At 45.7% G+C, this 15,982-nt stretch overlaps 1 protein-coding gene across 1 annotated transcript in view; it reads left to right on the forward strand.

Annotated features, from left to right (window-relative positions):
• arid4b (AT-rich interaction domain 4B) overlaps positions 1 to 15,982 on the forward strand; it is a 232,979-nt gene that overhangs the window by 207,695 nt on the left and 9,302 nt on the right. Inside the window, exons 22-25 of the mRNA XM_046290716.1 lie at positions 8,880 to 9,059; positions 10,538 to 10,651; positions 11,816 to 12,034; positions 14,633 to 14,779. Of these exons, the coding sequence (XP_046146672.1) occupies positions 8,880 to 9,059; positions 10,538 to 10,651; positions 11,816 to 12,034; positions 14,633 to 14,779 (660 nt within the window). The remainder of the gene's footprint in view (positions 1 to 8,879; positions 9,060 to 10,537; positions 10,652 to 11,815; positions 12,035 to 14,632; positions 14,780 to 15,982) is intronic.

Genomic DNA, 15,982 nt, shown 5'->3' on the forward strand with positions numbered 1-15,982 from the left:
GTAGGTGTTGAGGTCTGTTCTGATCAGATCCATCATGGAGTCTCCATGTAGTAGGTGTTGAGGTCTGTTCTGATCAGAGGTCTGTTCTGATCAGATCCCTCATGGAGTCTCCATGTAGTAGGTGTTGAGGTCTGTTCTGATCAGATCCCTCATGGAGTCTCCATGTAGTAGGTGTAGAGGTCTGTTCTGATCCATCATGGAGTCTCCATGTAGTAGGTGTTGAGGTCTGTTCTGATTCATCATGGAGTCTCCATGTAGTAGGTGTTGAGGTCTGTTCTGATCAGATCCCTCATGGAGTCTCCATGTAGTAGGTGTTGAGGTCTGTTCTGATCCATCATGGAGTCTCCATGTAGTAGGTGTTGAGGTCTGTTCTGATCCATCATGGAGTCTCCATGTAGTAGGTGTTGAGGTCTGTTCTGATCAGATCCCTCATGGAGTCTCCATGTAGTAGGTGTTGAGGTCTGTTCTGATCCATCATGGAGTCTCCATGTAGTAGGTGTTGAGGTCTGTTCTGATCAGAACCATCATGGAGTCTCCATGTAGTAGGTGTAGAGGTCTGTTCTGATCCATCATGGAGTCTCCATGTAGTAGGTGTTGAGGTCTGTTCTGATCAGAGGTCTGTTCTGATCAGATCCCTCATGGAGTCTCCATGTAGTAGGTGTTGAGGTCTGTTCTGATCCATCATGGAGTCTCCATGTAGTAGGTGTTGAGGTCTGTTCTGATCCATCATGGAGTCTCCATGTAGTAGGTGTTGAGGTCTGTTCTGATCCCTCATGGAGTCTCCATGTAGTAGGTGTTGAGGTCTGTTCTGATCAGATCCCTCATGGAGTCTCCATGTAGTAGGTGTTGAGGTCTGTTCTGATCAGATCCATCATGGAGTCTCCATGTAGTAGGTGTTGAGGTCTGTTCTGAACCATCATGGAGTCTCCATGTAGTAGGTGTAGAGGTCTGTTCTGATCCATCATGGAGTCTCCATGTAGTAGGTGTAGAGGTCTGTTCTGATCCATCATGGAGTCTCCACGTAGTAGGTGTTGAGGTCTGTTCTGATCCATCATGGAGTCTCCATGTAGTAGGTGTTGAGGTCTGTTCTGATCCATCATGGAGTCTCCATGTAGTAGGTGTTGAGGTCTGTTCTGATCAGATCCCTCATGGAGTCTCCATGTAATAGGTGTTGAGGTCTGTTCTGATCAGATCCATCATGGAGTCTCCATGTAGTAGGTGTTGAGGTCTGTTCTGATCCATCATGGAGTCTCCATGTAGTAGGTGTAGAGGTCTGTTCTGATCCCTCATGGAGTCTCCATGTAGTAGGTGTAGAGGTCTGTTCTGATCCCTCATGGAGTCTCCATGTAGTAGGTGTTGAGGTCTGTTCTGATCCCTCATGGAGTCTCCATGTAGTAGGTGTTGAGGTCTGTTCTGATCAGAGGTCTGTTCTGATCAGATCCCTCATGGAGTCTCCATGTAGTAGGTGTTGAGGTCTGTTCTGATCCATCATGGAGTCTCCATGTAGTAGGTGTTGAGGTCTGTTCTGATCCATCATGGAGTCTCCATGTAGTAGGTGTTGAGGTCTGTTCTGATCCCTCATGGAGTCTCCATGTAGTAGGTGTTGAGGTCTGTTCTGATCAGATCCCTCATGGAGTCTCCATGTAGTAGGTGTTGAGGTCTGTTCTGATCAGATCCATCATGGAGTCTCCATGTAGTAGGTGTTGAGGTCTGTTCTGAACCATCATGGAGTCTCCATGTAGTAGGTGTAGAGGTCTGTTCTGATCCATCATGGAGTCTCCATGTAGTAGGTGTAGAGGTCTGTTCTGATCCATCATGGAGTCTCCACGTAGTAGGTGTTGAGGTCTGTTCTGATCCATCATGGAGTCTCCATGTAGTAGGTGTTGAGGTCTGTTCTGATCCATCATGGAGTCTCCATGTAGTAGGTGTTGAGGTCTGTTCTGATCAGATCCCTCATGGAGTCTCCATGTAATAGGTGTTGAGGTCTGTTCTGATCAGATCCATCATGGAGTCTCCATGTAGTAGGTGTTGAGGTCTGTTCTGATCCATCATGGAGTCTCCATGTAGTAGGTGTAGAGGTCTGTTCTGATCCCTCATGGAGTCTCCATGTAGTAGGTGTTGAGGTCTGTTCTGATCCATCATGGAGTCTCCATGTAGTAGGTGTTGAGGTCTGTTCTGATCAGAGGTCTGTTCTGATCAGATCCATCATGGAGTCTCCATGTAGTAGGTGTTGAGGTCTGTTCTGATCAGAGGTCTGTTCTGATCAGAGGTCTGTTCTGATCCATCATGGAGTCTCCATGTAGTAGGTGTTGAGGTCTGTTCTGATCAGATCCATCATGGAGTCTCCATGTAGTAGGTGTTGAGGTCTGTTCTGATCCATCATGGAGTCTCCATGTAGTAGGTTTTGAGGTCTGTTCTGATCAGAGGTCTGTTCTGATCCCTCATGGAGTCTCCATGTAGTAGGTGTTGAGGTCTGTTCTGATCCATCATGGAGTCTCCATGTAGTAGGTGTTGAGGTCTGTTCTGATCCATCATGGAGTCTCCATGTAGTAGGTGTTGAGGTCTGTTCTGATCAGAGGTCTGTTCTGATCAGATCCCTCATGGAGTCTCCATGTAGTAGGTGTTGAGGTCTGTTCTGATCAGAGGTCTGTTCTGATCAGATCCCTCATGGAGTCTCCATGTAGTAGGTGTTGAGGTCTGTTCTGATCAGATCCATCATGGAGTCTCCATGTAGTAGGTGTTGAGGTCTGTTCTGATCCATCATGGAGTCTCCATGTAGTAGGTGTTGAGGTCTGTTCTGATCCATCATGGAGTCTCCATGTAGTAGGTGTTGAGGTCTGTTCTGATCAGATCCCTCATGGAGTCTCCATGTAGTAGGTGTTGAGGTCTGTTCTGATCCATCATGGAGTCTCCATGTAGTAGGTGTTGAGGTCTGTTCTGATCCATCATGGAGTCTCCATGTAGTAGGTGTTGAGGTCTGTTCTGATCAGATCCCTCATGGAGTCTCCATGTAGTAGGTGTTGAGGTCTGTTCTGATCAGATCCATCATGGAGTCTCCATGTAGTAGGTGTTGAGGTCTGTTCTGATCCATCATGGAGTCTCCATGTAGTAGGTGTAGAGGTCTGATCAGATCCCTCATGGAGTCTCCATGTAGTAGGTGTAGAGGTCTGTTCTGATCCCTCATGGAGTCTCCATGTAGTAGGTGTAGAGGTCTGTTCTGATCCCTCATGGAGTCTCCATGTAGTAGGTGTTGAGGTCTGTTCTGATCAGATCCCTCATGGAGTCTCCATGTAGTAGGTGTTGAGGTCGGTTCTGATCCATCATGGAGTCTCCATGTAGTAGGTGTTGAGGTCTGTTCTGATCAGAGGTCTGTTCTGATCAGATCCCTCATGGAGTCTCCATGTAGTAGGTGTTGAGGTCTGTTCTGATCCATCATGGAGTCTCCATGTAGTAGGTGTAGAGGTCTGTTCTGATCCATCATGGAGTCTCCATGTAGTAGGTGTTGAGGTCTGTTCTGATCAGATCCATCATGGAGTCTCCATGTAGTAGGTGTTGAGGTCTGTTCTGATCCATCATGGAGTCTCCATGTAGTAGGTGTTGAGGTCTGTTCTGATCAGAGGTCTGTTCTGATCAGATCCATCATGGAGTCTCCATGTAGTAGGTGTTGAGGTCTGTTCTGATCAGAGGTCTGTTCTGATCAGAGGTCTGTTCTGATCCATCATGGAGTCTCCATGTAGTAGGTGTTGAGGTCTGTTCTGATCAGATCCATCATGGAGTCTCCACGTAGTAGGTGTTGAGGTCTGTTCTGATCAGAGGTCTGTTCTGATCCCTCATGGAGTCTCCATGTAGTAGGTGTTGAGGTCTGTTCTGATCCATCATGGAGTCTCCATGTAGTAGGTGTTGAGGTCTGTTCTGATCCATCATGGAGTCTCCATGTAGTGGTGTTGAGGTCTGTTCTGATCAGAGGTCTGTTCTGATCAGATCCCTCATGGAGTCTCCATGTAGTAGGTGTTGAGGTCTGTTCTGATCAGAGGTCTGTTCTGATCCATCATGGAGTCTCCATGTAGTAGGTGTTGAGGTCTGTTCTGATCAGATCCATCATGGAGTCTCCATGTAGTAGGTGTTGAGGTCTGTTCTGATCCATCATGGAGTCTCCATGTAGTAGGTGTTGAGGTCTGTTCTGATCAGATCCATCATGGAGTCTCCATGTAGTAGGTGTTGAGGTCTGTTCTGATCAGAACCATCATGGAGTCTCCATGTAGTAGGTGTAGAGGTCTGTTCTGATCCCTCATGGAGTCTCCATGTAGTAGGTGTAGAGGTCTGTTCTGATCCCTCATGGAGTCTCCATGTAGTAGGTGTTGAGGTCTGTTCTGATCAGATCCCTCATGGAGTCTCCATGTAGTAGGTGTTGAGGTCTGTTCTGATCCATCATGGAGTCTCCATGTAGTAGGTGTTGAGGTCTGTTCTGATCAGAGGTCTGTTCTGATCAGATCCCTCATGGAGTCTCCATGTAGTAGGTGTTGAGGTCTGTTCTGATCCATCATGGAGTCTCCATGTAGTAGGTGTAGCGGTCTGTTCTGATCCATCATGGAGTCTCCATGTAGTAGGTGTTGAGGTCTGTTCTGATCAGAGGTCTGTTCTGATCAGATCCATCATGGAGTCTCCATGTAGTAGGTGTTGAGGTCTGTTCTGATCCATCATGGAGTCTCCATGTAGTAGGTGTTGAGGTCTGTTCTGATCAGAGGTCTGTTCTGATCAGAGGTCTGTTCTGATCCATCATGGAGTCTCCATGTAGTAGGTGTTGAGGTCTGTTCTGATCCATCATGGAGTCTCCACGTAGTAGGTGTTGAGGTCTGTTCTGATCAGAGGTCTGTTCTGATCCCTCATGGAGTCTCCATGTAGTAGGTGTTGAGGTCTGTTCTGATCAGAGGTCTGTTCTGATCAGATCCATCATGGAGTCTCCATGTAGTAGGTGTTGAGGTCTGTTCTGATCCATCATGGAGTCTCCACGTAGTAGGTGTTGAGGTCTGTTCTGATCCATCATGGAGTCTCCATGTAGTAGGTGTTGAGGTCTGTTCTGATCCATCATGGAGTCTCCACGTAGTAGGTGTTGAGGTCTGTTCTGATCCATCATGGAGTCTCCATGTAGTAGGTGTTGAGGTCTGTTCTGATCCATCATGGAGTCTCCATGTAGTAGGTGTTGAGGTCTGTTCTGATCCATCATGGAGTCTCCATGTAGTAGGTGTAGAGGTCTGTTCTGATCCATCATGGAGTCTCCATGTAATAGGTGTTGAGGTCTGTTCTGATCCATCATAAAGTCTCCATTTAGTAGGTGTTGAGGTCTGTTCTGATCCATCATAAAGTCTCCATGTAGTAGGTGTTGAGGTCTGTTCTGATCAGATCCCTCATGGAGTCTCCATGTACAGTCGTGGCCAAAAGTTTTGAGAATGATACAAATATTAATTTCCACAAAGTTTGCTGCTTCAGTGTCTTTAGATATTTTTGTCAGATGTTACTATGGATACTGAAGTATAATTACAAGCATTTCATAAGTGTCAAGGCTTTTATTGACAATGACATGAAGTTGATGCAAAGCGTCAATATTTTTAGTGATGACCCTTCTTTTTCAAGACCTCTGCAATCTACCCTGGCATCCTGTCAATTCACTTCTGGGCCACATCCTGACTGATGGCAGCACATTCTTGCATAATCAATGCTTGGAGTTTGTCAGAATTTGTGGGTTTCTGTTTGTCCACCCGCCTCTTGAGGATTGACCACAAGTTCTCAATGGGATTAAGGTCTGGGGAGTTTTCTGGCCATATTGATGTTTTGTTCCCCAAGCCACTTAGTTATCACTTTTGCCTTATGGCAAGGTGCTCCATCATGCTGGAAAAGGCATTGTTTGTCACCAAACTGTTCCTGGATGGTTGGTAGAAGTTGCCCCTGGAGGATGTGTTGGTACCATTCTTTATTCATGGCTGTGTTCTTAGGCAAAATTGTGAATGAGCCCAGTCCCACACATGAATGGTCTCAGGATGCTTTACTGTTGGCATGACACAGGACTGATGGTAGCTCTCACCTTGTCTTCTCCGGACAAGCTTTTTCAGGATGCCCCAAACAATCGGAAAGGGGATTCATCAGAGAAAATGACTTTACCCCAGTCCTCAGCAGTCCAGTCCTCAGCAGTCCTCAGCAGTCCAGTCCTCAGCAGTCCAATCCTCAGCAGTCCAATCCTCAGCAGTCCTCAGCAGTCCAATCTCTGTACCTTTTGCAGAATATCAGTCTATCCCTGATGTTTTTCCTGGAGAGAAGTGGCTTCTTTGCTGGCTTTCTTGACACCAGGCCATCCTCCAAAAGTCTTCGCCTCACTGTGCATTGAGATGCAAGCTCTGTACTGGTGGTGCCCCGATCCCGCAGCTGAATCAACTTTAGGAGACGGTCTTGGCGCTTGCTGGACCCTCTTGGAGCCTTCTTCACAACAATCGAACCGCTCTCCTTGAAGTTCTTGATGATCCAATAAAGGTTGATTTAGGTGCAATCTTACTGGCAGCAATAACCTTGCCTGTGAAGCACTTTTTGTGCAAAGCAATGATGACGGCACGTGTTTCTCTTTAGGTAACCATGATTGACAGAGTTTGAACAATGATTCTAAGCACCACCCTCCTTTTGAAGCTTCCAGTCTGTTATTCAAACTCAATCAGCATGACAGAGTGATCTCCAGCCTTGTCCTCGTCAACACTCACACCTGTGTTGAGGAGAGAATCACTGACATGATGTCAGCTGGTCCTTTTGTGGCAGGGCTGAAATGCAGTGGAAATGTTTTGGGGGGATTCAGTTCATCTGCATTGCAAAGAGGGACTTTGCAATTAATTGCAATTAATCTGATTTGCATATACATTCTGGAGTATATGCAAATTGCCACCATACAAACTGAGGCAGCAGGCCTTGTGTTTTAGGTTATTGTCCTGCTGAAAGGTGAATTCATCTCCCAGGTGAAAAGCGAACTGAACCAGGTTTTCCTCGAGGATTTGCCTGTGCTTAGCTCTGTTAAGTTTCTTTTTTTAACCTGGAAAAATCCCCTCCTTATTGAGTACAAGCATACTCAATATGCTGCATATAACATGATGCAGCCACCACTATGTTTGAAAATATGAAGAGTGGTACTCAATTATGTGTTGTATTGGATTTGCCCTAAACATAACACTTTGTATTCAGGACAAAAAATGAATTGCTTTGCCACATTTTTTGCAGTACTACTTTAGTGCCTCGTTGCAAACAGGATGCATGTTTTCAAATATTTGTATTCTGTACAGGCTTCCTTCTTTTCACTCTTGTCATTTATGTTAATATTGTGAGTAACTACAATGTTGTTGATCCATCCTCAAGTTTCTCCTATCACAGCCATTAAACTCCTTAACTGTTTTAAAGTTACCATTGGCCCCGTGGTGAAATCCCTGAGCAGTTTCCTTCCTCTCCGGCAACTGAGTTAGGAATGAGGCCTGTATCTTTGTGGTGACTGGGTGTATTGATACACCATCTAAAGTGTAATGAATAACTTCACCATGCTCAAAGAGACATTCAATGTCTGCTTTTATTTTTTTTACCCATCTACCAATAGGTGCCCTTCTTTGTGAGGCATTGGAAAACCTCCCTGATCTTTGTGGTTAAATCTTTGTTTGAAATTCACTACTCGACTGAGGGACATAACAGATAATTGTATTTGTGGAGTACAGAGATGAGGTAGTCATTCGTAAATCATGTTAACCACTATTATTGCGCACAGAGTGAGTTTTTATGTGACTTATTATGTGACTTGTTAAGCAAATTTGTACTCCTGAACTTATTTAGGCTTGTCATAACAAAGGGGTTGAATACTTCGACACGAGACATTTGAGCTTTTCATTTTGTATGAATTTGTAAAACATAATTCTAGTTTTAAAATGATGGGGTATTGTGTGAAGTCCGGTGACCCAAAAAAATCTAAATCAATTTTAAATGAAGGCTGTAACACGACAATAAAGTGAAGGGCTGTGAATACCTTCTGAATGCACTGCACTGTAACTCACTGTGTGGTGAATACTTTCTGAATGCACTGTAACTCACTGTGTGGTGAATACCTTCTGAATGCACTGTAACTCACTGTGTGGTGAATACCTTCTGAATGCACTGCACTGTAACTCACTGTGTGGTGAATACCTTCTGAATGCACTGCACTGTAACTCACTGTGTTGTGAATACCTTCTTGAATGCACTGTAACTCACTGTGTGGTGAATACCTTCTGAATGCACTGTAACTCACTGTGTGGTGAATACCTTCTGAATGCACTGTAACTCACTGTGTGGTGAATACCTTCTGAATGCACTGCACTGTAACTCACTGTGTGGTGAATACCTTCTGAATGCACTGCACTGTAACTCACTGTGTTGTGAATACCTTCTTGAATGCACTGTAACTCACTGTGTGGTGAATACCTTCTGAATGCACTGTAACTCACTGTGTGGTGAATACCTTCTGAATGCACTGCACTGTAACTCACTGTGTTGTGAATACCTTCTTGAATGCACTGTAACTCACTGTGTGGTGAATACCTTCTGAATGCACTGTAACTCACTGTGTGTGTGTGTGTGTGTGTGTGTGTGTGTGTGTGTGTGTGTGTGTGTGTGTGTGTGTGTGTGTGTGTGTGTGTGTGTGTGTGGGGGGGAACTTCCATCTCGTATGGATCAATACAACACAACTGTATTGTCCATTGGGTTTAGAACAGCCTTTCCCAACACCCCCAGACACACACACGTTGAGAGGAACAGGGTCAGCAGTGGTGGGTTTTGGTCAGAAGACCGATTTCTGTCTCGTATGGATCAATGAAGTTCTTGTTTTCCAGACCAGGAGCAGGGAGAGCCCCACCACCATGGGGGAGCAGGATCCCCCTCCTCGCAGAGTAAAGTCTCCCTCCTAGACGGTCCAGGTAGCCTGTCCTCCTCTCACAGCCACTCCAACTCTACCTGTAGTCTGGAGCTCAGTAGTAGCAGTCGGCACGACAACACTGAACACAAAGCCAAAGGTAAGGAACCTCAGCTAACACTGAACACAAAGGTAAGGAACCTCAGCTAACACTGAACACAAAGGTAAGGAACCTCAGCTAACACTGAACACAAAGCCAAAGGTAAGGAACCTCAGCTAACACTGAACACAAAGGTAAGGAACCTCAGCTAACACTGAACACAAAGGTAAGGAACCTCAGCTAACACTGAACACAAAGGTAAGGAACCTCAGCTAACACTGAACACAAAGGTAAGGAACCTCAGCTAACACTGAACACAAAGGTAAGGAACCTCAGCTAACACTGAACACAAAGGTAAGGAACCTCAGCTAACACTGAACACAAAGGTAAGTACGGAAATGCCTGACAGATAAAATTAGCAAAATAAATAGAGTTTGTTCCTGTTACAATATTTTAAAGCTTTCTGTTAGCCTTGTATGGTACTAGTATAGGTAAAGCCTTCAGTCCAATAGCCTACATTAGACAATTGACATTGTAGATGTGCTCAAAAATGCCTGTCCATATGATGGTTGTGTGTAATTTTGAACCAAAGCAGGGCGATTCAAATGGGTACATAGGTGATACCTTTACAGAGGACTTCTTCTCCATCTAGTTTTATTTCAACAGATTACAGAAAGTTACTGAAGTGCTTAGTGATTCAGATACACATCGGGCACCATCTGTTGGTGATTCAGATACACATCGGGCACCATCTGTTGGGGATTCAGATACACATCGGGCACCATCTGTTGGTGATTCAGATACACATCGGGCACCGCCTGTTGGTGATTCAGATACACATCGGGCACCGCCTGTTGGGGATTCAGATACACATCGGGCACCGCCTGTTGGGGATTCAGATACACATCGGGCACCGCCTGTTGGGGATTCAGATACACATCGGGCACCGCCTGTTGGGGATTCAGATACACATCGGGCACCGCCTGTTGGGGATTCAGATACACATCGGGCACCGCCTGTTGGGGATTCAGATACACATCGGGCACCGTCTGTTGGGGATTCAGATACACATCGGGCACCGCCTGTTGGGGATTCAGATACACATCGGGCACCGTCTGTTGGGGATTCAGATACACATCGGGCACCGCCTGTTGGGGATTCAGATACACATCGGGCACCATCTGTTGGGGATTCAGATACACATCGGGCACCGCCTGTTGGGGATTCAGATACACATCGGGCACCATCTGTTGGGGATTCAGATACACATCGGGCACCATCTGTTGGGGATTCAGATACACATCGGGCACCGCCTGTTGGGGATTCAGATACACATCGGGCACCGTCTCTCTGCCTCATTCTCCCACTTTGGGAATAAAGTATTTATTTGAAGGGACTCCACATACTCTCCTGTTCTTCTCTCTTCTCTCTACTCTCTCTGACAAAACTAGCATCATGTTCTCACAGTCCTCCTGTCTTCTCCTTCCCGTGTCCTTCCCGTCTTCACCTTCCCGTGTCCTCCTGTCTTCTCCTTCCAGTGTCTGCCAGCCACAAGCGTCAGAAGGAACAGCAGGCAGGTGGAGCAGCAAAGAAACCCAAGCCAAACAGAAAGAGCTCAGTGCCTCCCAAGAAGAACAATAACAGAAAAACTGGTAAGGAAGAGAGTGACAGTACCCACTAGTTTACTGAGGCTTACACTAGGGCTGGTGAATCTGAGGCCTACGCTAGGGCTGGTGAATCTGAGGCCTACGCTAGGGCTGGTGAATCTGAGCCCTACGCTAGGGCTGGTGAATCTGAGGCCTACGCTAGGGCTGGTGAATCTGAGGCCTACGCTAGGGCTGGTGAATCTGAGGCCTACGCTAGGGCTGGTGAATCTGAGGCCTACACTAGGGCTGGTGAATCTGAGGCCTACGCTAGGGCTGGTGAATCTGAGGCCTACGCTAGGGCTGGTGAATCTGAGGCCTACGCTAGGGCTGGTGAATCTGAGGCCTACGCTAGGGCTGGTGAATCTGAGGCCTACGCTAGGGCTGGTGAATCTGAGGCTTACACTAGGGCTGGTGAATCTGAGGCCTACGCTAGGGCTGGTGAATCTGAGGCCTACGCTAGGGCTGGTGAATCTGAGGCCTACACTAGGGCTGGTGAATCTGAGGCCTACACTAGGGCTGGTGAATCTGAGGCCTACACTAGGGCTGGTGAATCTGAGGCCTACGCTAGGGCTGGTGAATTTGGCCAGTATATATTATGTGTCTTAGAGTAGGAGTTGAATAAGATTATATTGATAGGGGGAGGACCCGATCCTAGATCAGCACTCTGAGATGCATGATACACATGGCCCCTGACTGGCTTCCTACCTCTCCTATTGCTCTCTCCTTCTGGCATCTGAAATGATCAGAACCACAGGAAGATTATTTTATAGAAGCTGTAGAACCAGTTGTTCTTTTATAGAAGCTGTAGAACCAGTTGTTCTTTTATAGAATCTTTAGAACCAGTTGTTCTTTTATAGAAGCTGTAGAACCAGTTGTTCTTTTATAGAATCTTTAGAACCAGTTGTTATTTTATAGAAGCTGTAGAACCAGTTGTTCTTTTATAGAAGCTGTAGAACCAGTTGTTCTTTTATAAAAGCTTTAGAACCAGTTGTTCTTTTATAGAATCTGTAGAACCAGTTGTTATTTTATAGAAGTACGTCTTCTGTTCGTTCTAACAACTCTCCAAGCACAAGCAATTCATCTACTTGTATGAGTTGTTGAAATGACAATTACACTTGTAGCTAATTAATATATTCCGTCTGTTCGGTCTCCTCATCCTCCCCCCTACAGCCCACAGCAGTGACAGTGAAGACCAGTCATTGGGCGAGAGCACAGCCAAGTCTTCAGTCTCCAAGACCCATGGTGCAGCTGACATGAAGGGGTCCATCTCGCCCAAGTGTCCCGGCCTGGGACAGGGACGCACCCCTCCATCCAGCCAGAAGTACCACAAGCAGCATGGTGACCCTGACCACCATCACCATCTTCACAGTCGGGAACATCATCGGGAGCGTGAGCACCATCACCCTCGCCACAGAGAGCACCATAGAGAGCACCATATTGAGCACCCTCACCACAGAGAGCACCATTTTGAGCACCCTCACCACAGAGAGCACCATAGAGAGCACCCTCACCATAGAGAGCACCTTAGAGAGCACATTCACCATAGAGAGCACCCTCACCACAGAGAGCACCATAGAGAGCACCCTCACCATAGAGAGCACCCTTACCATAGAGAGTACCATAAAGAGCACCCTCACAATACAGAGCACCATAGAGAGCACCTTCACCACAGAGAGCACCTTCACCATAGAGAGCAACCTCACCATAGAGAGCACCTTCACCATAGAGAGCACCACAGAGAGCACCTTCACCATAGAGAGCACCCTCACCATAGAGAGCACCCTAACCATAGAGAGCACCACAGAGAGCACCTTCACCATAGAGAGCACCCTCACCATAGAGAGCACCCTAACCATAGAGAGCACCACAGAGAGCACCTTCACCATAGAGAGCACCCTAACCATAGAGATCACTCGCACCATAGAGAGCACCACAGAGATCACTCGCACCATAGAGAGCACCATAGAGAGCACCATATAGTTTCAACTGAAATTGTTCACCATGAACTGTGCGATCTCGCTAGCTAGCTAACAATTGTTTAATTCCTTGCTCGCTCATTTAGCTGTGTTGGTGTTTACAATGTCATTTTGGCTAGCTAGCTAAATTGTGCAGGCTGCATTTTGTCTATATCCATGCTGTTACTCTAACCAAACGGGTGGATAAGCAAATAATTTGTGAAACCACAATGTAATGCAGCACAACAACATGGGGTGAGTTTAGAATTCTCAAACATGACAGAATCAATTTGATTGGCTGTTGCGTGCAATTTCAGTCGCGTTTTGAGTCGCTTCATGTAAAAGCAAAGTTTCCTGTGATGTCGCTTGCAAACTGCAACTACAATTACATGACAGTTGGTTCGTGTAACTCCAGTGTGTCTGGATAGTTTGGTTCGATACCAGCGACAGTTTACACAGCCTCACCAACCCCTCCAGATATACGCCAGCTACAGGAATTCTCATGTACCATCCCATTTACGTCCCGCTGTACAAGTAGACTTGCTTAGGAGATGCAAAGCCCTGTGTGACCTCACAGAGAGAGACAGTTGACATGCGGCACACTGTGTTGTTTAGCATTGTAGTCAGAATCACCCCACTGAGTCCTCTCGTTTAAATGTTGTTCCTCTCCATCCCACTGAGTCCTGTCCTTTAAATGTTGTTCCTCTCCATCCCACTGAGTCCTGTCCTTTAAATGTAGTTTCTCTCCATCCCACTGAGTCCTCTCGTTTAAATGTTGTTTCTCTCCATCCCACTGAGACCTCTCCTTTAAATGTTGTTCCTCTCCATCCCACTGAGTCCTCTCGTTTAAATGTTGTTCCTCTCCATCCCACTGAGTCCTGTCCTTTAAATGTTGTTCCTCTCCATCCCACTGAGTCCTGTCCTTTAAATGTAGTTTCTCTCCATCCCACTGAGTCCTCTCGTTTAAATGTAGTTTCTCTCCATCCCACTGAGTCCTCTCGTTTAAATGTAGTTTCTCTCCATCCCACTGAGACCTCTCCTTTAAATGTTGTTTCTCTCCATCCCACTGAGTCCTCTCGTTTAAATGTAGTTTCTCTCCATCCCACTGAGTCCTCTCGTTTAAATGTAGTTTCTCTCCATCCCACTGAGTCCTCTCGTTTAAATGTAGTTTCTCTCCATCCCACTGAGACCTCTCCTTTAAATGTTGTTTCTCTCCATCCCACTGAGTCCTCTCGTTTAAATGTAGTTTCTCTCCATCCCACTGAGATCTCTCCTTTAAATGTTGTTTCTCTCCATCCCACTGAGACCTCTCCTTTAAATGTTGTTCCTCTCCATCCCACTGAGTCCTCTCGTTTAAATGTAGTTTCTCTCCATCCCACTGAGTCCTCTCCTTTAAATGTTATTCCTCTCCATCCCACTGAGTCCTCTCCTTTAAATGTTGTTTCTCTCCATCCCACTGAGTCCTCTCCTTTAAATGTAGTTTCTATCCATCCCACTGAGTCCTCTCCTTTAAATGTAGTTTCTCTCCATCCCACTGAGTCCTCTCCTTTAAATGTTGTGCCTCTCCTTTAAATGTTGTTTCTCTCCATCCCACTGAGTCCTCTCCTTTAAATGTTGTTTCTCTCCATCCCACTGAGTCCTGACTTCTAAATGTTGTTTCTCAAGCAAGAATTTAGCCAGGTCTTTCTGGAAGTGGTCTGATTGAGGAGGGGAAGACTAGCTGTTATTGGCAGAAAGATTTGGGAACTCTGGGTGTATTGACACATTTATTGCATGGTGATGTCACCAGGCAGGCCAAAACACCATCCCACCAACACAGGCTGAAATTTCAGGTTGTCTTTTCAAACCGCACTTACACTTATTATCGTCATTTTCACAATATCACTGTATTTTTCCTACCTCATAGTGTGGAAATATATATAAAACACAGGCAAATCTAATTTTTGACTGCGCTGGGCCTTTAAAACATGTTGTTGTCACTCTAACTCACGCTGAAACTGGTCTTCATATCTCTTCTTCTCTCCTCACCTAGCGGACCTGGACAAGATGTCTAGTCTGGAGAGGATCTCCTTCCTCCAGGAGAAGCTGCAGGACATCAGGAACCACTACCTGTCCCTCAAGTCTGAGGTGGCCTCCATCGACCGACGACGCAAACGCATCAAGAAGAAGGAGCGAGAGAGTGAGTCATTCCACAATTTAAAAATAAAATGTACCATGTACTGTAATTCCGGACTGAGAACCACGACAGACCTTTTTGAGTTTATCTCTGTATGTCTTGTGGCTGTAGATGTACAGTGCCTTCTGAAAGTATTCATACCCCTTGACTTAATTCCACATTTTACAGCCTGAATTAGAAACGCATTGAAAAAATGATAATCTCACCCATCTACACACAATACCCCATCATGACATCACAATACCCCATCATGACATCACAATACCCCATCATGACATCACAATACCCCATCATGACATCACAATACCCCATCATGACAAAGTGAAAACAGGTTTTTATTGAAAATTAAATACCGAAATTTACCTAAGTTACCTAAGTATTCAGACCCCTTTGCTATTATAATCCTTGAGCATTTCACCAATGGGTGAGTGGTGAGACGGAAGCCACTCCTAAGAAAAAAGGGCACATGACCGAACGCCTGGAGTTTGTACGTGAAAGACCGAGATCATAAGGGAAAAGAATCTGTGGTCTGATGAGACAAAAAGTGAACTATTTGCCCTGAATGCAAAGCACTATGTCTGGAGAAAGCCAGGCACAGCTCATCACCCGTCTAACATTACCGTGAAGCATGGTGGAGGCGGCATCATACTATGGGGATGCTTTTCGGCGGCAGGGACTGGGAGACTGGGAAGGATAGAGGGAACAATGAAAGGAGACAAATAAAGGCTCATCTTTGATGAGAACCTGCTTCAGAGTGAAAATGACCTTAGACTGGGGGCGAAGATTTACATTCCATCAGGACAATGACCCCAATCATACAGTCAAAGCAACACAGGAATGGCTTCAGAACAACAATGTTAAAGTCCTTGAGTGGCCCAGCAGAAGCCCAGACTTGAATCCCATTGAAAATCCTTGGAAAAACTTGAAGATTGCTGTTCATCGCAGTACCTCATCTGACTTAACAAAGCAAAAATGTATAAAAACATGTTTTCACATTGTCATTATGGGCTATTGTTTGTTGATTGGTGATTTTTTTTTTTTATCCATAAAAAAATCCATGTAACACAACAAAATGTGGAATCAGTCAAGGGGTATGAATACTTTCTGAAGGCACTGTGTCTCGTGGCTGTAGATTAATCAGTCAGTCAATCAAATGTATTTATAAAGCCCATCTTACATCAGCTGATGTCACAAAGTGCTGTACAA

The sequence above is a fragment of the Oncorhynchus gorbuscha genome, linkage group LG11 (assembly GCF_021184085.1).
Source record: "Oncorhynchus gorbuscha isolate QuinsamMale2020 ecotype Even-year linkage group LG11, OgorEven_v1.0, whole genome shotgun sequence".
In the NCBI taxonomy this organism is placed as follows: Eukaryota; Metazoa; Chordata; class Actinopteri; order Salmoniformes; family Salmonidae; genus Oncorhynchus; species Oncorhynchus gorbuscha.